Below are 21,982 nucleotides of genomic sequence, written 5' to 3' on the forward strand. Positions count from 1 at the left end.
AGACCAGGCTGGTCTCGAACTCACAGAGATCCGCCTGCCTCTGCCTCCCGAGTGCTGGGATTAAAGGCGTGCGCCACCACCGCCCGGCCCACACACCATTTTTCTTCTAATCTTTAATTGAAACTAGCTCTAGTCAGTGAAATTTGGCTTTTCACTTAATCAAATCTTTCCACTGGACTTCCAATGGAAAATTCATTTAGAATTTTTAAATTGGTACAAATTGTGGGAAGGACCTGTAGCTTACTTAAGTCAGAGGGGACTTATGAGAGGGCACAAGGACCACAGATCCTTGAAATGTGGGCAGCCAGCCTTGGAAGTTGTTAAGAGCTAAGCATTTGGTTGATCTGAACTAACAGGAAATTGGGGTGTGTCAAGCAAGCAGCGAACACGGTTATCAGGTCAACCTCTCTAGCCCACCTGCTTTCTTTTTGCTTCTAGCAGGGCATCTCTGCAAGGTCTTTTGACTGCTATGCTCTGCTCTCTATTTGGAGAAGTGTGAGCAGAAGGGGCGCATATGTAAACAGGGTGGTCAGAAATGGTTTGGCAGGAAATGCATCTGAAGCTCTCTGCGAAGCTGAGGGAGGCTGGGCCAACGCCGCAGCCCAGAGGCTGACCAACTTTGTGAGCAGCAAACAGGAAGTAAAGGAGATCTTAAGCAAGCAAAATGTTTGGGTAGACAGAGTCTGAAGAACAAGCAGAAACAACATCGCCAACAAGCACTGCAAGTTTCCAAATGTTTTCAACAGTTACTGCCTTTGCAGGCACAGGACGAGCTTGACTGTGTGAAACAGAACATTAGCGGTTTTCATGTCTTTGAAAGTTTTTTTTTTTTACGGTCCCCCCACCCCCGCATGCCTCTGTGTGTGTGTGTGTGTGTGTGTGTGTGTGTGTGTGTGTGCCGCGCTATAGCACACAGGTGGACGTCCGAAGACAATCTGTGGAAGTCGGTTATCTCCTTCTGCTGTGTGGGCTCCAGGGACAGAACACAGGTGGTTGGACTTGTTGAAAAGTGCCTCTGCCTGCTGAGCCGCTTGCTGATCCCTCCTCATGCTTTCTCATATGCGGAGGCCACAGACAAGTCAGAGAAGCCCTTGCAGTGGAAAGTATAAGGCCCCGGGAAAGGCTTGTTTACCGTCTGTCCTAGTTAGCTTTAACCGTATTCGACACAGCCTAGAATCTTCAAAAAGGAAAACCTGGCCTCAGGAATTACCTACATCTGCCTGTCTTGTGGGCATGTCTATGGGGCAGTGTCTCCATAGTTAATTTATGAGTGAGCCCAGCCCACTGTGGGAAGTACCATCCCCAAGCTGCGGAAGTAGTTGAGCACCAGTCAGAGAGCCACCCAATCTTGCTCAGCGGTTCCTATTTCCACCTTGAACTCCTGCCCTGACTACCCTCAGAGATGGATGGTTATGAGCTGGAAGTATAAGTCAAAAAACCCTTTCCTCCCCAACTTGCTTTTTGTTGGAGTGTTTTATCATTGCAACAGAAAGAAAACTAAAACACTGTATTCATCTCCCCAGCCACTGCAGCTATAACAGAATACCTGGTGTCTTAGCTACAGTTTCAATTACTGTGAAGAGACACCATGACCACGGCAATTTTTATAAAGGAAAACATTTAACTGAGGTGGCAGCTTGCAGTTTTAGAGGTTTAGTCTATTATCATCATGGCTGGGAACATGGTGGCTGGGAGTATGGCAGCATACAGGTAGACATGGTGCTGGGGAATTCTACAGCTTGATCCAAAGCACCAGGAAGTGAACTGTGTCACTAGGCATGGCTTGGACATATGAGACCTCAAAGGCAGCCTCCACAGTGACACACTTTCCTCCAACAAAAGCACATCTACTCCAACAAAGCCACACCTCCTAATAGTGCCACTCCCTTTAGGGGCCATTTTCTTTCAGGGATAAATCATTTTAAAGAAAAGAAAATTATTTATTTACTTTGTCCCTCAAGGTTTGGGCTTCAGAACTCTAGGTAGGGGAGGTAAAGGAATGAGGAAGGGGCAGACACACATACAATGAAACTGGGATCAGAAGAGCGTCTCTAACTCATATGGCCATAACTCAGAACCTCACTCAGCCTGTTTCTTATGTACAGCACAGGAGAAGGGGCGAGCTGCTTAATGTAGAGACTCCTAATGGGTTAAGCGTTGAGAATAAGTGACTGTTGAGTGCTCACCCTAAGTTGGAGAGCAACTGTCTCCCTTCCCCACGGCTCAGGGAACATTTCGAACGATGGATAGAAAGAATGGACGATCTGGAAGATGGGGAAGGATGCTGGGAAAAGCTGCCTTCTGGACATGACATTAACTCATTGGCACTGTGGTTACATGCACAAGATGAAGCTGGCAAGATGAGTCAACATTCTAGCAGACAACATTAATTGAACTCAGGGAGCTACAAAAATTCAATAAATAAAAAAGGAAATGAAGAGGGAGGGGGACTGTTTTGTTGTGCCTGGGAGAAGTATGAGGAATTGGGGGTAGATGCACCCGAGATACACTGTTTAAATGTATGGAACTCTCAAAGAATAAATAAAACACAATGCATTGACATAAATAAAAAGGGGCTGGAGAGATGGTAAATGGTTAAAAGCACTTGCGGCTCTTGCAGAGGACCAGAGTTCAGTTCCCAGCACCCATATTAGGTGACTCACAACTGCCTATAACTCCAGTTCCAGGGAATCTGATAACCTCTTCTGGCCTTTGTGGTACCTCATGTGTACAATATGTTCAAATAAATATACATACATATAAAATAAATAAAAAATGAATGAATAGATAAATCATTTAAAAAATACAGAAACACACTCTAGGACAATGGTATTAATGAGTCCCAAGGGCAGAGTCTACACGGCATAATTTCTTTTTAATGCTTCTGCCTCTCCACATCACTGCATAGGAGTTTAAATTCCCACATATCCACTTAGGAGGATATATTCAAACAATAACACTTAACAAAGAAACACAGATTTCAAATTTCTCTTGGGAGGAAGGCTCTGACAACATCAGGCCTGCATTCCCACATAGCAACGGTTAGTTACTACCGTCTGCTGGGTGTGGGAGCTGTGTATTGCCACATCTTCCTGGTGGCCCACATCACCCATCACAAACAAGACCAGAACTGGAAGTTTCTGATCCTTGGGTTGGGATGTAGTCCAGCTGGCAGAGGGCTTGTTAGGTAGGCATGAAGCCTGGGATTAATCCTCACCACCACATGAACGGGGCACAGTGGCACACACCATATGGTAATCATGGCAGCCGTCAAGTGGAGGCAGAGAAGATCAACAAATTCAAGTTAATCCTTGGCCACATAGCAGGGCCCATGAGGCCCTGTGTCACACACACACACACACACACACACACACACACACACACACACACACACACACACAGAGCTTCTGGCCTTTGCTGTAACTTTTTTCTCGCCATTGCCCAAGGCCAGGGTGTTGGGTAGTGTTCTTGGGGACCGCCAGACTGAGTGCCTCTTGGTGACATTTCCAAGGTTCCTTTAAGCCTTGCTTAGGAGGGCTTTGGTAGAACCTTTCATGTGTGACCTTTACTGCTGCAACAATCTATCTGCTTGTATCAGGCCTCTGCTTGGTGTTCTGCCCAGGTTGGTCCCTTAGCACCTCTCTTCCCACATAACCCCAAAAACCTGGGGAAGAGAGAAGTCAGGGGAAAACTGTTTAGGGTCTTCTAAAATGTACGGGGAAAACCAGCTACCATGTATCTGAAAGAAGAACCACTCTTGATTGACTGCTGTGAAGGCAACTTCTCAGAAACCTTCCCTTGGGGTTACTTAGTATGAGGAACTGAGTATGCTCCATATTAACTGATCCTTCAGCCCTTCTGTACCTATCAGCTCTAACTGACCCTGCAGCCCTTCTGTACCTATCAGGTCTTTAGACCCTGCAGCCCTTCTGTACCTATCAGGTCCTGTACCGGCTGGTTTTGCGTGTCAACCTGACACAAGCTAGAGTCATCAGAGAGGAAGGAGCCTCAGTTGAGGAAACGCCTCCGGAAGATCCAGCTGGAAGGCATTTTCTCAGTTAGTGATCAATGGGGAAAGGCCCTGCCTTTGGTGGGTGGTGCCATCCCTGGGCTGCTGGTTCTGGGTTCTTTAAGAAGGCGGGCTGAGGAAGCTACAAAGAACAAGCCGGTAAGCAGCACCCCTCCATGGCCTCTGCATCAGCTCCTGTCTTCCAGGTTCCTGTCCTGACTCCCTTCAGTGATGAACACAATGAGGAAGTAGAAGCCAAATAAACCCTTTACTCCCCAATTTGCTTTTTGTCCATGGTGTTTCATGGCAGAAAGTACAACTAAGGCAGGTCCCATAGGTAGGCTGGTTCTTCACTGTTTACCTGTGAATTCCAGAAACACACTCTATCCACTCTGGATTCTACTGCACCAGTTCTCAACAAAGCAGATGTTAATTCAAAAACCGCAACTCTCCCCTCAGAAGGGATAAAAGAGAGTACATTTTGGAGCCAAATATGAGTGACTATGGCTCAGGAACATAGACTTCAATTACCATCAACTTTGTATTCCACTGTAGTGAAAGTTTCATGTGGTTTTTACAGTAAGAGAACAAAAAAGTCATAAATTAAGATGCTTTGAATACGTGAGAGGAAACATCAGAGATGTGGCTTACAGCAAAGTGGAGAAAATCACTGCTAGGCCTCAGGTAGCTGATTGATATCCATAGTTTTTTGGTGGGCCACAGATAACAGATTGATACCCATACCTTTTAGGTGGATAGCGTCCAAAGACTTAGGAAGTTAATATATTCCGAAAGGTTTCACCTGTTAGTCACAAATGTGTTAGGGAAGACACAGTCATGGGCAAAGGAATGGCTATATAGGGGCTAAAGATAGCCCGGAGTAAATTGTTATTAAGTTCTAGACTCTTGACATTCCAACCTCTCACAGTCAGTGAAGTTATAACTAGTAGCGAGCCTTCTAGAAGGTTCCATGTAAGATGCCAACTCTATCCAGAAGCTTCAGTTCTCACAGCCCAAACTTTCTTTCCCCCAATTCCTTCGATAATTTCCAAGTTGCACTGGGGTACGCTCGAGCAAGCTTGGAGGACTCCAAAAACTCCTGCTGCCATCCTGTTTCTCAGACTTCACTTTTCATCACATCCTCTTTGGTCGTCTTCATTGTAACCACTGAGTTCTTCATCCTACTTGGGGAAGAAATCAGACTCCCCTCCCCCAACACCATCTCAGGTCGGGTCCTCAATACTTGCAGCTTCTCTTCCTGGGGCCTCCCTTTCTTCCTTCCTCCGTTCTGCAGTCTCTGTTCAGGAGCTGCTATTGCTCCGGTGTTCTCCAGCTCCTCGCCTCTTTCTCACGGGCCTCAGCACTCCTCCGTCTCTTGATACAATCTGTTTCTCTCCTCATGTGTAGAGAACTCTAGGTCACACCTCTTCCCTACTCTGCACCCCACTGTATACAGAGGTCAGTACAGTCTCTGCCATACAGAACCGGTGAGAAATGCTTTTCTGTCAAGGGACTAACTTTAATAAAGGAGAAATAATATTTTACCCCTCAAGTCAGCTTAATACCTGATAATATTCTGTACTGAATAAGACATCCTTTTTTGTATGTGTGGTTTTTCGAGACAGGGTTTCTCTGTGGTTTTGGAGCCTGTCCTGGAACTAGCTCTTGTAGACCAGGCTGGTCTCGAACTCACAGAGATCCGCCTGCCTCTGCCTCCTGAGTGCTGGGATTAAAGGCGTGTGCCACCACCGCCCGGCAAGACATCCTTTCTTATTATAGTTTTATTGCAATCTCATATAAACAAACCTAGGGTGGTTTATAAAAGATTAGCCTGTTCAAAATACACTCACTGGTGCAGTAATGGCTCAGAGGTTATAGGAGTAATCAACCACTTTTGGAGCAGATCTGAGGCCTGGTCTGCAGAAGAGTGTCTAGGCCGGGTACGGTAAACCTTTCTGAAACCCCGTGGCTCAGGAAGCCACAGGGCTCTAGCAGGAAATCCACTACTGCTGCCTCGCTAAATGGAACTGTTGTAAGACTACCTTCTAAATATTGATATTTCTACATATAGATTAAGTGCTGTCCTCAACCTCGGCTAGAGAAGTTTCTCTCTGCAGTGGTCAGCAGTTAAAGCAGACACTCCTAACTGGTCAAAGCGCTGAGATTAAGGGACTATGGAGTGCTTAGCCTGAAATGGTACACCTGTATCAACCCTCACCACTCCACCAAGCTCAGGGAGCATCATGGGAGAGGGGATGGAAGGAATGTAGAAGAGCAAGAAGATGGGGAGGAGTGCTGTGGAATGCTGTCTGTCAGTCGTGAGGCTGACTTTGCAGTTACTTGAAGGTCAAGCCAAGGTCAGCCAGCATTCCAACAGGCCAAACTGATTAGATCCAATGAGTTACAAAAGAAAAAAAAAACCATAAAAAAAAAAAGAGAGAGGCCATGAAGGGAGGAGGGGAGTCATGATAGGGTACCCTGTGAGCTGGAGAGAGGGGTCAGGGTAAATTTTGATCATGATACATTGTTTAATGACTCACCACAAAGAACATTTGCACATAAAGCTGATGGGACAAAAGGTCCACTGTGTGACGCACCAAGGCTCCCGAGGCCGCTAAGATGAACGAAGAGGTGTTTGAGAGGTGGGAAACACGGAGGAGCAGAGTGGGATTTGTTGTTGTTTGTTTGGTTTCATTTTAGTTTCTTTTACTTTTGGGGGTGGTGGTGCAAGGGTGAAGGGCGAACTTTGGAGGAACTGGGAAATGAGCAGAATTGGGGTGCATGATGTGAAATCCCGAAAGAATCAATAAAGAAATTATGTTAAGAAATTGGATAAATAAAAGAAACAAAAAGATACATTGTTTATATGTAGAGAATCGTTAAAGAATAAATAAAAGATAAGCCTGTTGGGAAGGAAAGCTCTTAGCTTTCCAGGTTCCTGCTCACGAGAAAGGCAACCCTCAGGTTTGACTGCGCTGTCCTTGCAGAATCCCCTCGAGATGTGACCCAGCAGCGTACTTTACGCTTTCAACCTTACTCCGATGCATTCAAGTTTTAAAAATACTGCTTTTTAGGTCTATAACATAAAAAACACACATCTTTTGTCTTGTTCTATTCGTGGAAAAAAGCTGGCACCATAGCAACAGTACCACAGAAGGAAGTCCACCAATACCCCAACCCAAATACAGGCCACCTGATAGTTCATTATGTAGAACACAGCCTCTGGGGCGCCGGCCTTTCTCTAAGGCCCAAGAGAATCTTCCTGCTCTTGTAGAAGTCTACCATCACCCCAAAACCCAAATAAAGGTCACTCGTGCAGGCTATGTAGAACATAACCTCTGGGAAGCTTGCTTTATAGTTTTTATTGTTTTACCTTTACTTATGGGGGAGGACTGTGAAAAAAAATCACAGAACATACCGGGGTCTTTTCATTTCTTCTGTGGGTCCCCAGGGATGGAAAACGGGTTAATGGCAAGCGCTATCTCACTGGTCCAAAGCTTGCCTCTCTTGATGACACTCACTAGAATTCCAAATCCCTGTATTTTTTTGGTGAACCTGTGCAGAATATATTAAATAGAGCTTAACCCAATGTCTTGGACAAGCTCTTGCCTTTCTTAAAGGCACAAGCCCACCATCTTGGGGAGCTCGTAACCTATAAAGTAATACTATAAGTGGCAAATCTCAGGACACAAACCTTAGTTCATCCCTCTCCTGACTGTTCAGCTAGATGTGCTAGAGCGATAGAGAGGGCATACTGTTGACCGCGCTTCCAATTAGTCCCTCTGCCCCGCAGTAGGAGAGGCTTCTGCTCATCCCTCAAGCTAGCCGAGGAGGAACGCACAGCAACCCACCCACCACCACCAAAAGGCAGCTTCAGAACTAGAAACTCAGCCCGACTTCGGGGCTTTCACCGGACGGAAAATGCGAGGTGGAATTCTCGCAGGAACCGGAGTCGTGGACTACGGCCGCACGCCACCGCGCAAGTGCCGCCGCTTGGGCGTGGAGGGGGGGGGGACTACAAGTTCAGCCTGGATTCTGGGTTTCTAGCCTCGGAAAACCCGAAGTGGAGCTTTTGGATGCCCGGAAAGGAGCCTAGGCCGCCCTGTCGCACACTACAGCGCACGCGCGTTCGCCCCTCCCACCCGGAACCGGAAGTAGGCGCGAGCGCGGCCTGGGGCCTGGCCTGGCCGGGGCGTCGGCAGCGGCGGCCATCTTGGCTACCCGCGGAAAGGCAGTGTGAGGGGAAGAAGTTGTAGGGTGGGGGCGGGAGTGAGGAGGAGGAGGAGGGCCGAGAGAGCGGAGGGGTGGAGGAGGAGGCCGCGGCGGGGCAGGGCGGGGACAGCCTGCCGGCCGGCCAGCCTGCCGGGCTTGCGGAAGTACTAGCCTGCTGCTCACTCGCTACTGCTCGGGCTTCCCACAGCTCCCTCCCTTCCTCCCTCAGGACCGAGGGCGGCCCAGGCCAGTGCATGGTCAGCTAGCTCCCGTCTCCATCCCCGGCCTCTAGCAGCACGGAACGGACGGCGGCGGCGGGCGAGGAGGAAGATGGCGGGACGGCTGCCGGCCTGTGTGGTGGACTGTGGCACGGGGTACGGCGGGTCTTCTGGGTGGGGAAACTGAGGCTGGGGACAGCGGGAGGAGGGCAATGAATGGGGGGAGCCGGCCAGACCGGCGAGGGGTGGTGCCGGGAGCCTCCCTGGTCGGGTCGCCTCAGCTGCTTGGAACGAAGAATCTTTTCAGGCCCTTCCTTCCCTCCGGAGAAGGCCGTCCGGCCCACCTGGCTTTGCTTTCCCTTCTCTCCCCTCCCTGCCTGGGACCTCGGGGGGACTCACTGGGGACCGCCGGACATAGGATCGAGGCGAAAAGAGAAGCGCTCCTTGCAGGTTTTGCAAGATCGTTGTGACAACCCTCAATCTCCAGGGCGTGTGGGTGGGGAGAGGGAAGAGGCAGGCTGTGCAAATGGCAAGCTAGGATGGGGGCTCGTGCAGAGGACCCACGCGCCGCCCGCTTTCCACCCCGCACCCCGCCGTAGCCGTCTCCCACCACCCAGTCAACCAGGTCCCAGTTCAGTTCCAGTGAGGAGGATCTCATGGGGTTATTGCTCTTGCCTCAAAAAAAGTCCCTCAGTGAGCAAGCGCGCTGCAACTTCCTTAGTTTTGTCAAAGCCGCTTCCTGCTTTCCGTCTTTTATAGCCTTATAAGGTAGTTTTTCGTCCCCAACGTTAACACGTCTTATTAGAACTTTCAAAATTAGGCAGGTTGCAGAAAGAGGGGATCAGGAGTGCTAGGTATCAGTGTGTTTGAATTAAAACAAAAAAATTGTTCTGGTGCCCACGGAGGGAGGCCGAAAGAGAAGGGACGCACCGCACCCTGGAAACTCAACTAAACGTTTACGTTCGTTTTGTGACAGTAATTTGAAAGGCGAAAGGAGGCGTAGAGGCATAAAGGAATGTGTTTGATTTAAAGTAATCGTTTCTGATAGTCGTGTGGTTGGCTGCAATGCCTTTGGAGTGGTGGTTTTTGTATTGCTGGACCTTTTAGAGAGTTACAACTTGCTCTGTGTAGCGACTTAGTGAGAAGACTTTAGTTTTGATTTTCTAGGTTGAAATACTTTGTAGAGGAAGACGCCTGTGCTGATCTCTAATCCTCAAAACACGTCAGTGGTTTTGAGGGCAGTTGCCAGCCTTTTTCCTCTCATTCACTATGCCACAGTCATTTCAAAGATGCCTTTCCCCTACGCTCGTCAGTCTGTGTCAGTTCCTCCAGTCTTAATTCTCCTGCCTTTATTTCTAACATGCGCTCCAGGCAGCTGGAAACAACGGATCTCTTAATTTTTTTTTTTCTTGGAAAACACTAGCTTTGGAATTTCTCTGTAGTTTCTTAGTTGACATCTTAGTAAAGTTAAATTTTCTTCCAATCCTGTCTCATTCCCCTGAAGTGTTTTCTATGTGTATATTTAAGTTTGTTCTTTCATAGTTTAATTGGTGAGTAGATGGATGTTAGGGATATTATTAAAATTAGAATTGACCAATGTGAATAAGACTTTTCAGGTGTCTTGTATTGAAGCTTTAGAAATCATTGTCATTAAAACATGTAATCAGTGACCATCTTATAAATAATGCTGTGATAGGCTAAGTAGAATGTTTCTTTTTGTCTGTTTGTTTCTCTCTTTTGAAAAGCAGTTTTGGTTATATTTGAGTGAGTAGTATTGGGTAGCTCATTGAATTTAGCTGTCCCTAAGTGACCTTTTTTTCTGAAAGGATAACCTTGAATTAAAAACACACATTGAGTGACCAGGAGGCGTGGTGCAGCTTCTATGTAGGCTATTTCTGTCTTATATCTCAATTACTAAATCATTACTAGACTGATCTCACCTTACAAGGCCTGGTTAGCTGAATGTTCATTTATGATATGGATGGGACTGATTAAAGTCTTCTTCTCTATTCAGTATTTTTACTGTTGATCACACATCCTGTATTTCCCAACTTAGAGTTTTACTTATTTTATTTTGCTTCTCAAAAGGCTTTCTGTGTGGTGTCCCCTTATCCCCACCCCTTCAAGTTGGGTATTAAATACAGCAGTTTAGAAAGTCATACCTTGAGTTTTATTAGGAAAGTCCTCTCAGAGCAGGATAAACAGCGTGTCCAAGAGTGACTAACCAGTTTTACATCTAAATAACTTTCCCTAATGCAAAGGGTGCCCCTTTAGTTTGTGTCCCCACCCCCCCATGCTCTAGCTCTTACACTCACCTCTTAGGTTCTGTAGATATTCTTACAGAGTAACTGAAACACTTACAGGTTTCCCATCCCATTTCATTAAGGAATTTAGGCAGAAAGTGCTTGTCAGTTAAACTTGATCGTGGTCTTAGAAGCTGTAAGAGTTAGGGCACTTGAAGTTTAATTCCAGAACTTTAAATCAGGAGTCCTCTAGCATAGTTCCTCGTCAAAGATTCATCATCATCACCCAGGTTTATTAAAGCATTCAGAGGATATAATGCTTGGGTAATAACGTTATCCTAGGTGAGTTTTGTTTTTGCCTGTTTTCATTCATCTCTTCAGCATTGCAATATTTTCTCTCTCTCTCTTTTTTTTTTTTTGTGGTTTTTCGAGACAGGGTTTCTCTGTGGTTTTGGAGCCTGTCCTGGAACTAGCTCTTGTAGACCAGGCTGGTCTCGAACTCACAGAGATCCGCCTGCCTCTGCCTCCCGAGTGCTGGGATTAAAGGCGTGCGCCACCACCGCCCGGCTTATTTTCTCATTTTATGTATTTTGTTTTTCACTGAGAAACTGCTTTAGGGGATTATATTTGGTTAAATGAGAGGTTAGTGTACAGCCTTATTTTACGCATCTTGGATATATTTAAATTACAGAATTTTTCAAATCTATTTTTTTTCTTAAAACAGTCTTCTAACCGTAAGCAGAAATAGTTTTGTTGGCTTTAGCCAAATCCTAGAAGTTAGGAAAGATGAGTTTGAGAGCAGTGAAGAAGTGAAGAGCCGTGGATGAGAGAACGCATTCTTAGGAAGTTCATCTTCTTGCTTGTGTTCTGTTCAATGTGTTAATAGTATAAAAGGCAGGAACCTTCGTATCTTGGCAACAAAGATTCTTTAAAATTTTTACTCTTGATTTCTTGTGTGAGTTGTTGAAGGTAACAGACTGTTGAGAAGACAGGTTCTTAATACTCTCCTCTCCTGCTAGTATCTTAACTGCCTGCTTATGTTGCCTGACTTTGGGATGATGCCTGTGTAGTGATCATTCCAGGCTTATTGCTAAACACCGTTCATAATTTTTATTTCTAAGAACAGAAGGGAAAGGTTGGCTACTGGTGAATGCAATGACCAGGATTTTAATTTGTCCTACCGTATTTAACTTGTGACAGCTCTTTTTGCTTTTTACAAGTGAGAAAAGAGAATATTACCTTGAATATCATTTAGCTAATAGTTGGTGGAGTAGCTACTTGAACTAAGTTCTATATTTGAGCCTGTGGGGTTCTTTCAGAGACTCATGTACATCATTCTTTCTGGTAGTAAAATTAATTCAACTTAACTGTTGTTTACATTAATATTGCAAAAATAATCATAGCCTTATGAATTTGATTCAATTAATCAAATCCTTTTTTTCTTTCTTTAGATTTTTCTCTGAATATTTGACTTTCTAAACTATTTCATTGTTACTTAGATTTTAAAAAAACACCCTGGGGTTTCTCAGGAAGCTAGTGTTTAGTAAGAGCCATGGACAAGACCTGTGGTGAACACTGAACACTGTATCAGCTCCTCCTGGGCAGTGTTGCTTGTATTACGTAGAGAAGAAATTTAAACTCCAGGAGGTTAAACCACTTTTTTTTTTTTTTTTGGTTTTTCGAGACAGGGTTTCTTTGTGGCTTTTTGGAGCCTGTCCTGGAACTAGCTCTGTAGACCAGGCTGGTCTCGAACTCACAGAGATCCGCCTGCCTCTGTCTCCCGAGTGCTGGGATTAAAGGTGTGCGCCACCACCGCCCGGCTTGTTAAACCACTTTTGCCTAAGTACAGTAACATGGAGCCTGAAGGATCACCTCTGACAGTTTTCAATCATTTCAGAATTTTGGGTTGGGAAGGGATTATCTTATTTGCTAGTTACTTGTTTACTGTATACTTCCTATTTGGCCTGTCAGTCTTGGAATTATAGTAAAAAATATCTAATACAGCCTGCCCTCATGAATCTAAATCCTGACATTAAAAATTTAAAGGTGGTGGATAAAGGCAGGGTTCTTTCAGTTTTTGTTTTTTAAGTAATCTCATGAGTAGTGGAAATCACTGTGTAACTCAGACTGCCTTTGAAGTCCTAGTGACTTTCTTGCCTTGGTTTCCTGAGTGCTGGGTTTACTCCTGTGAGCCACCATAGCCAGCTGAACCTGACAGTTAATCAAATGTTAGATAAAATAGTTGTTTTCCAGGTTTTAAGGAAAGTAGTGATTGTTGTAAGGAAGCCAAGCAAGCTGCGATAATTGTCAGATTTGAGCCATCCTTTCAAGGAGCTGGGTAGATGCACAGGAGAGTGTTTTACCACGGGAAGGAAGGAAAGATGTGTTTGTGCTCACCGCTGATGGGAAGAATGGCTGCTTGTCTTGTACTGCTTGTCTTTGGGCTGTTTGATAACAATGTAAGTTTAGATTTTGCAGTACAAACTAACATTTATCCAACATCTATCTGTGTGTACCAGGTTTTAATGTCAGCAAAACATTGATTTCAAAAGAATTTTACTTGATAGGGAATCCAAATCTCAAAAAAAGTAATTAATGCTGAAAACATGGCTTTTAGTACATTTACTGAGTGGAATGCAGTAGGACTGCATGTAGGAGAGTGAGGTCAAGCCACAGGGCTTAGTGTATAGCAACAGTCTGATTTGTATTGAGAGATCTGCTCCTGTTTTTAACAGTGGATGAGTGTGAACAGGAATTAGGAGTATGGCTTTGCTTTCTTTATTTTACCTAATTTTTTTATATTGAGTCCCATGTAACTTAGGGTGACATTGCACTGCTTTCTCCACCTCTTGAGCAAACACCAAGGCTTGCACCACTACACCTAGTTAGGAGTATGACTTTTAAAAACTTCATCAGAGATACTCTGTTCACAGTGTGTGGAGTCTCAAGGATTGGGCCTATCAGTGAGTGTTGGTTTCAGTGGACTTCCTAGACGAGTCTATTCTTGTTTGTTGAGATCAAGCCTCACCAAAGTGTCTGGCCAGCATGGAGCTCACTTTGTAGCTCAACTCAGGGCTCGTCCTAGCTCAGTCTCCCAAGAGTGGGAATTGCAGGTATGAGCCAGCACGCCCTGTGTGCTAGATGCGTCTTAAGCAGCCTGCTTGACACCAGCTTTGCTGATGGATGTTATTTAGTAGTGTACAATTTTTCAGTTGGCTATAGGTGGGAGGGATGGAGTGAAGGAAGACGTTTGGAAGACTGCTGCTTTTGTCTTTACCGACCCACCCTTTCACGGTTGCATTGTTTCTTTATGGCTTGCAAGGACTCTGTGGTCAAATGTTTTGAATTGAATTCAGGCCCTGCCACAGAAGGACCTGTATGCTTTGGCCACTTCCAGTTCAGAAGGTCTTATTTTTCTACACTCATGGTTTAGCAATTGTAATTGTCTACCTTATTTTTATAATACTTAAAAATGGTTCCTTACACAGGACTTGGTACATAGTGAGAACACTGTATGTTGCAGTTATAATCAGCAGTTAGCTCCCTCTTTTTTTTTAATTAAAGTTTTTAAGAAAAAGAATATCATGTTTTGTGCTTATGTTCTTATCTCACACAGACCTGCTTGCTGTATCTGGGTACAGTCAGTATAGTTTTTGCTTATTTAAGAGGAGGGAAGGTGATACAGCTAGGCTTTGGAGTTAGGTCTGTAGATTGATAAATGAGAAATGGTGACCTTGAGTGATTAAGACAATATGAGAGTTAGCTTTTTTTTTCTTTTTTGAACATTTTTTGTGCTGTCGGTGTAGAGATCAGAGGACAACTTTGAAGAGTTGGTTTTCTCCTTTTATCACATGGGCCCTGGAGATGAAACACAGGTGGGTAGGCTTGGCAGCAAGAACCTCTACCCACTGTACTGTCTCCTCCACCCAGAAATTAATTTTAAGAACCTTTAAATATGGGAGACTCAGAGGTGGTTTAATGGGTGAAGGCATTTGAACCTAGCCTGACAGCACTAAATAAATAAATGCGAAAAAACAAGACAGTAATATTGGAATAGTTGTATTTGTAATGCTGTTTTGTAGCTAGAAATGTCCTTGAAGAGTGAGAAATAAAGGGGCCTCCTTAAGTTGGACGGACATTGAGTTGTTATAGCAGTTTGCAGACTGAAGCTGATGAAATGAGACTCCCAAGAGAAAGGAAGAGAAACATTGAGTCTCAGTGCTTCTTTAATATACTGTGAAACAGCTTCTGGAATGTCATGATGGGAGCGAGGGAGCCAGCAAGTCAGCTAGCGCATGTGGCTTGTGAGTCATCGTTCTATTTCATCCTATTTTCTAAGTGACAAACTTTTTAATCAGGAGGGGAATATCTCAGAGCTATGCTAAAACCCCGTTCAGCCGTTCTACTCCCTAACAAGTGAAATAGTTAAAATGTCACGGAGGCAGAAGTGTGGAATGGCTAAAATGTAGCTTCAAGCAGTGTTTCCTGCAACAGAATTCCTCTAGTTAATAAAAGATTTCAGTGCTGTCTGTAATTCTATTGGAACTTGTTAGGGTTTTAATGATACTACTTGTCTGTAGTAGCCATATGCATAAAGAAGCAGGAACAAAACAGTGAAGTGCTAACAACACTGCAAAATGTGCACTTTCCCTCACCAAGCCCTTAGAACATTCATGAATTAGCCAGTGCAAGATAGGTAGTGTTTTAAATTTGGTCCTTTAGAATAAGACAGTGATGAGTATTACTTTGTGTTTGGTTGTTGTATATATGAGCCTTTACATCACAAGACAGAAAAAAGACACTCTGTAATCGCTGGAACAAAAAGGACAGATGACATCCTTATCATCTCAAAAGGCGTTTTGTGAAATTTTAATGATTTTTATTTGTCTGTTTCAGGGCTTTGTGTGTGTCCCAAATCATTTCTGATCCATTGCCTTAAATTCAGCTCATTTACTTTTTCACACATGAAAACCAGTAAAGGAGTAGCAGTGAGTTTGTGTATTGTGTGTGTTCTTTTACCCTTTCTTATAGTTTGTATCGTAATAGGTTCTTGAGTATATTGAGGTGTTCTGTTGCCGAACATTCCATCATTTTCTTCCTAAATGCTTTTGTTTCAGTTCCACCTTCTAGCAAGCCACGGCACTATGCATTGCCCTTAATGAAAGTACAATACTCTTGAGAAAGGTATCTTTATTTCTTAGTGTTCAGTATGAACAAATTTCCAAGACAAGGACAGCAATCCTGAAAGGGAATTTAGGTACAAAAGATCTTACAATTTAGGCTTGATTTCGGACTGTTAAAATGTGAACTGTGTTTTTGGTATTTGTCTGAAATAGAAAACAAATACTTGCTTATTTAAGTTTTAGAAATTATTTTAGGTAAATACAATGTATCTTGTAAGCATTTTTAGAAACCAATTAACTTGTGTTACTTTCATAAATTAAATGAAATTTTAATGATTTTATTTTCAGAATTTAAGTGAAGTACCTAACGATTCACATATAATTAATTACAGAACTGAGCACTTATGGGGGCTTTTCTAGAAACACAAAATCCAGCTCTGCAAGGAGAGAGGTGTGTATAGTGGTGAGAGCAGGCATGTACTAATTGAGTGGGTATGGTAAAGCCTTAAAAGCCTGCAGTTATGCATCTCCAACAAGGCCATACCTCCTATTGGGGCCATTCTCATTCAGATAACCACAGGTGCTGCATTTCCTTTCCCCCTTTGAGATAGTTATTGCTCTTTCAGAAACCCTACAGAAGTGGATCAATACATTTTAAAGATATCCTGAGATACTGATAATTGAGTAGATCTAGAGCAGTGGTACTCAGCCTTCCTAATGCTGTGGTTTCTCATGTTGTGGTGACCCCCAGCCATAAAATTATTTCATTGCTACTTCATAACTGCACTTTGCTGCTGTTAGGAGTGCTAATGTAAATATCTGACGTGAAGGATAATTTGATACCCCTGTGAAAGGGTTGCTTGACCTCAAAGGGTCATGACCCACACCAGATGAGAACTACTCATCTAGAGTTTGAGAACCAATGTGCAGTCCTTCCAGACAGACTGCCCCTAGTGGGAATATACTGTATTCAGTAAGTGGTTAAAATTTTAATCTAGATAAGAGAATTCTTCTTAAACATTCATCCTTTAAAAATTAATTACCTTTAGAACTGCTAGTTCAGTATAAACATGGAATGTGTAGAAAGGTTGTAGTGATAATTACAATGCAAGTTACATGATAAAGAATTATGTGTGGTCCATTTCAATATTCTGAGAATAAATATTGTATCTAAAGGACATATTGACAATTGCAGATTAATTTTAGATAGTTCAATTAAGAAAATAATTTCTACTATAGTTAAATGTCTAAAGGAAAGTTACTATTTCTGCAGTTTGAAAGTGAGTGTCTACTGTGCATTGGAAAGGAACCGCTGAGTCTAATATGCTGGTGCATGCCCATAACCCTAGCACTGGGGGAGGCAGGAGGGCTAGAGTACAAGGTTGTTCTCTGCTACATGGTGAGTTTAAGGCTAGAAACCATAGCAATCCTTTAGTGTTAGATACCTTATAAAACAAAGTAAAATGAATAATGGAACTTAGGAAGATGTATTTCTCTGAAAAAGGAAAACAGACTCAGAACTTGCTCTTTGACTTTGAAATAATGATTGTACAGGTTAAATGAAACCAGTTATTGGAAAGTAGGACTAGGTTGCAATCTCAGGAGTACATGATATATTTGGGTGTGTTTTAGCTAAATAACACACAAAGTTCTAATAAAGACATGAATATTTACTGTTTAAAAGTCTTTGTAAGAAAAGGGTAATGATGACAGCAAATAATTAGTAGTAATGATTGTAACTTACATCTAGAACACCTTTCAAAGGCAATGTAATCTGTAGTATAGATTTTGGAAAATTGCACTTTAAAGATGAATTTTCTTCTCCTGTTGTAGGTTTTTTTTTTTTTTTTTTTTTTTTTTTATTGTGGCAGTGAAAGTATTCCTTAGTCGCTCCTGTCAGTTTGTGTGAATGACCCTGCGCATCTTGTTTCAGGCTCCATTTCCACAAGGGAGGTTATTTGAGAAATAGATCGAGCTTTTTAAAAGGGGAGATGGGGCTGGGTGGTGTTAATGAACACCTTTAATTCTAGCACTCAGGAGGCAGAGGCAGGTGGATCTTCTTCATGTTGGAGGCCAGTCTGGTCTTCAGAGCTACTTCTGGGATATCCAGGACTTTGTAGAGAAAACCTGTCTCAAAACAAAACAAAACTCAAAACGGGGGGGGGGGGGAGGGGGATAAAATTGATAGGAAAACTGAAAAGAATCAAAGGAAACATACTGTAGACATTTTGGATACCGTAACATTAGCAAAATTATTCTAGTGGATAGGTAGAAAAGAAATATCGAGTTGCAGGAGCAAAGAAGGGAGATTCAGACAGCAGGAGCCCCATCAAACACAAGTCCTAAGCTGAACCCTCACTGCACTCAGGATTCAAGTTTTGATCAGAATAGCTAGAATTAGACTATGTATAGGAGAGTTTGTACCTGATGTGTGATGAGATAGTATCCTTTTTCTCCTATATAAGACAGGTTTTGCCTCCTACCAAGACTTAATCCTCAGTGGTGGCTCTTGTCAGTTGGGACTAGAAATTAGATTCTGGAGGGAAAAAATTGTAGCATTTTCTATAGTGGAAAAGACAGAAGGAAGACTAACTATACAGTGCATTAGGTATGCCAGGCACTGTTGTGATTGCTTTTTATATGCTAATTCACCATATGCCTCCGCTCTGTTATAGTGCAAGCACAACAGGTATGTTGGGTATCATGTGTAAAGGCTTACATACAATTGAGTAGTTTTAGCATTGTCACCAGGTAATACAATCATCGCATCAGCTGGGGACATTTTCCTTACTCTGCACTCATTGGCAACCACATTCTATTCCCTCTGTCTGATTTCAACCCTTGGCATATATTGATCCAATTTCTGTCTTTATGAATTTGCCAACTTTTAGGATCTCACAGAAATCGAAGCAAACCATTTGTGGCTTTTTGTGATTGGCTTTCTTGGGGGAAAGTATTTACTGCTGTAATCTGTGCTGTTTGTGATAATAGACAGGTATTGCCACAGAGATTGGGAAAACGATCTTGGAAGAGATTCTTCCAAGAATGGCTAGAGACATGTAACGAGATCTGTGGAGGACAAGTCATTTGGGAAGGAAATGCTTACTGATTCTTATAAAGTGTTCTCTATTGTTACTTTTTATTTTATGGAAGGGAGCTTTGTAAATTTGGTGTCATTGCTTAGACATTAGAAGTCTGTTTCTGTGGTTTTATGGTCTGTCATTATAGATGTTTGTAGGATCAGGATCCAGGCTTCCAAATGGTGGAAACAAGCATTCATTTTTGTGTAGGTTACTCTGGGACTAGTTCTTTTGGTCAAGTTGGCCTCAAACTTTTCAAGAACCTTCTACTCTAGCCTCCCCCATACTAGGATTCCAGGAGTGAGCCATTGTACTTGGCTCACCTGTGTCCTTTTGATCCTAAGTTCTGGCTAAATTCCAAGATTTGAACTTGAGGGAATTAGAATGGTGTTGTCTCTGTTGACTAAGTTCAGGTTTTCTCCCAATATTCTACTAGGCTTTTTGTATAAGGTTGACCATTTACTTAACAGGTAGTGAGGGAAAAAGAAAACCACACAAACAAACAAACCCTGGAGTTCTAGAGTTAGAAAAGCTTTCTAAGCAATTGTTATTTATTTTTCCAGCTAATATTTGCTGCTTGTTTGGCAAGTTCTCCTGTGAATTAGCTATGACACTGTTATCTAAAGTTTTTAACCCTGGATTTTACCCTTTGAGTTTGGGTACAGAATGAGGAAGTTTGTGACAAAGCTAAAGCCGAACTCTTTACAAGAGTGTGCGTTGGGATTAATCTGTAGAATTGTATACAGTGTTCTATGCTGTGTGAGAGTAGAAGCAGGTTTTTCATTGGCTTTCAGCTGTCAAGAAATTTTAGAAAGTGAGTTTCACAGGATCACTGGGATAAAGACCTTTATTCTAATGTGCTATGACCTCGTGTTTGTTGTGTTTGCTGTCTGCTTTAAAAGTTGTTAACTGCTGAAAGAAAGAAAACAGTAGTGTCACCTTTGATTATCTTTGTCACTCATCTCTTGTGATACTAGGGATTGAACCTGAGGCATGGTTCATACTGTACAAATCCACTACCACTCACAGCCCTTCTTTATAGGCTTGTTTTGGGGTAAGTGGAACTTGAGCAACAAGCCCTACCACCACTCGTGCCCTGCCCTTTCTCCCTTTTGTAGACTGCAGTCATCCACTGTGTTCAGAGGAATAGTATGTATGCTGTTCTTTGACTTTTATCACAGCTTTTCATCCAGCTCATTTTAAAATGTGGTTCATATTCCCAGTATGTGCTTTTATATTTATAATCCATTGGTATCTTTAAGTATCATGAAGGCACAAATACATACAAATTACAAACTACTTTAGTAAGTAAAAGAACTCTTGTCAAGTGCAATGTTTAGTTTTAATAACTAAACATTGGAGTAGGCAGCATGTATAGTAATGTTGAAAGGAAGGGATGCTAATGTGTTTACAGTATAAGGATACCTACTTTACTAAAATAATTTTGTATAAATGGGTGTCTTTTAGCAATATACAGTGAACAGCATAGTAGATGCCTAGACTGAATTACTGCCTACTGACACTCACACATTTATTTCAGCCTTTTATGGTTTTGAAGACCAGGGGAGCATTACCAGTGACGCTCCAGATCTCTCCCCTTCCTGAACTATGTGTCACACCACCATTTCTTGCGCAAAACCTCTTGTCTTTTTTTTTTTTTTTTAAAGCAGTTTAGGCCTCCCCCGTCTCCCAACAGGCTGATATTTCTCCTGCTGTTACTTCAGTCATCCAGACTCGGTAACTTCAGAAGTGTGTATAATTCTGCCTTCTGTTTTCCCATCTCTAGGTGCAGGCCCATTCCCCTAAACCTCAGAAGCCAAAATCAGTATTGTAAAGGTGTGCTTAACCACCATGGCTATTCTACTCTAGAAAAAAGTTCTTCTGAAAACATTGTTATTTCCTAGGCCATAGAGAAGCATTTTTGGGTTGCTTTCTTAAAAATGTTTTACTGTCCTTATGGGTTACATAAAATTTAGTAAGCTAGCTTTGCCATCTTTATTTATGATATAAGGATACTTTTCTCAGTAAGGTATGAAGAAATAAAGTGGATTCACAATTTGTCTATATAACTATAGACACATATGTCTCTATGCCTGAGATAGCTCTAGAATACAAGGAAACCTGATAGTGATTGATTGGAATGAAAACTGGGTAGGGAGGAGATAACTATAGGAGAGAATTATCTTTAGTTTTTTTTATTGTATTCATTAAAATTTCTTCATGGGCATATATTACTCATTCAGGAATTGCTTTAAAGTAATACTTATACATGGCTGGAGTACTTATGAAATAATGATAAAAATTTAAAAACCAAAATTTCTCTCCTTTCCTATCCCATTAGTTGGAGATAGCTACAGTTTCCTGTTTCTTGTGTTGTTCTTCCAGAAGAGAAAAACAGTGATATTCTTTTATTTAATTTTTTTGGAATGTTTCAGCTCTAAACACATGTATGTCTCTATTTGTCAATCCCAAGGGTTTAGTGCTTGGGTATTTGACATGTTTCAAAATAGTCACTAAGTATGATTTCTCTGTGTGTGAGATATTTGGAAATATTTCTGAGCTATTGAAGATGACTATAATATCAGCAATATAAAACACAAGCACACAAGCTGTTAAGTGAGTGAGTAGTCACAAAGCATCAGGATGCTACAAACATTGCTGGGGAATCACCATTAAAATTAAATGTTTCTGGGCTGGAGAGATGGCTCAACGCTTAAGAGTACTGACCGCTCTTCCAGAGTACTTGGTTTCAATGCTCAGCACCCACATGGTGACTCACAATTGTCTGTAACAACACCCTTACACAGGCATACACACAGGTAAAACACAGTGCACATAAAAATAAAGAAATAGTTAAAAATTGAATGTCTCTCGAAAGAATGATTTCATCCCTTTTATTTACTCCTAGTATATATCTAAGGTATATAAATAAGTAGTGCTGTATGGTAAGGCCTCTCTTGGGTATATTCCCAAGAGTGGTATTGCTGGGTCCAGGGGTAAGTTGATCCCGAATTTCCTGAGAAACTGCCACACTGCTTTCCAAAGTGGTTGCACAAGTTTGCATTCCCACCAGCAATGGATGAGTGTACCCCTTTCT

General features: G+C 42.6%; 1 protein-coding gene across 2 annotated transcripts in view; it reads left to right on the plus strand.

Moving 5' to 3' along the window:
* The first annotated feature begins 8,228 nt into the window (after nucleotides 1-8,228).
* Actr3 (ARP3 actin related protein 3 homolog) overlaps nucleotides 8,229-21,982 on the plus strand; it is a 43,410-nt gene continuing 29,656 nt past the window's right edge. Inside the window, exons 1-2 of one of the 2 annotated variants that reach the window (XM_026779798.1) lie at nucleotides 8,229-8,245; nucleotides 8,451-8,595. In XM_026779798.1, coding sequence (XP_026635599.1) covers nucleotides 8,552-8,595 — 44 coding nt within the window. In that variant the 5' untranslated portion in view covers nucleotides 8,229-8,245; nucleotides 8,451-8,551. Of the gene's footprint in view, nucleotides 8,246-8,321; nucleotides 8,596-21,982 lie in introns of those variants that run through there. The other variant, XM_013346686.2, reaches the window with a different exon arrangement.

The sequence above is a fragment of the Microtus ochrogaster genome, chromosome 6 (genome assembly GCF_000317375.1).
Source record: "Microtus ochrogaster isolate Prairie Vole_2 chromosome 6, MicOch1.0, whole genome shotgun sequence".
NCBI lineage: Eukaryota > Metazoa > Chordata > Mammalia > Rodentia > Cricetidae > Microtus > Microtus ochrogaster.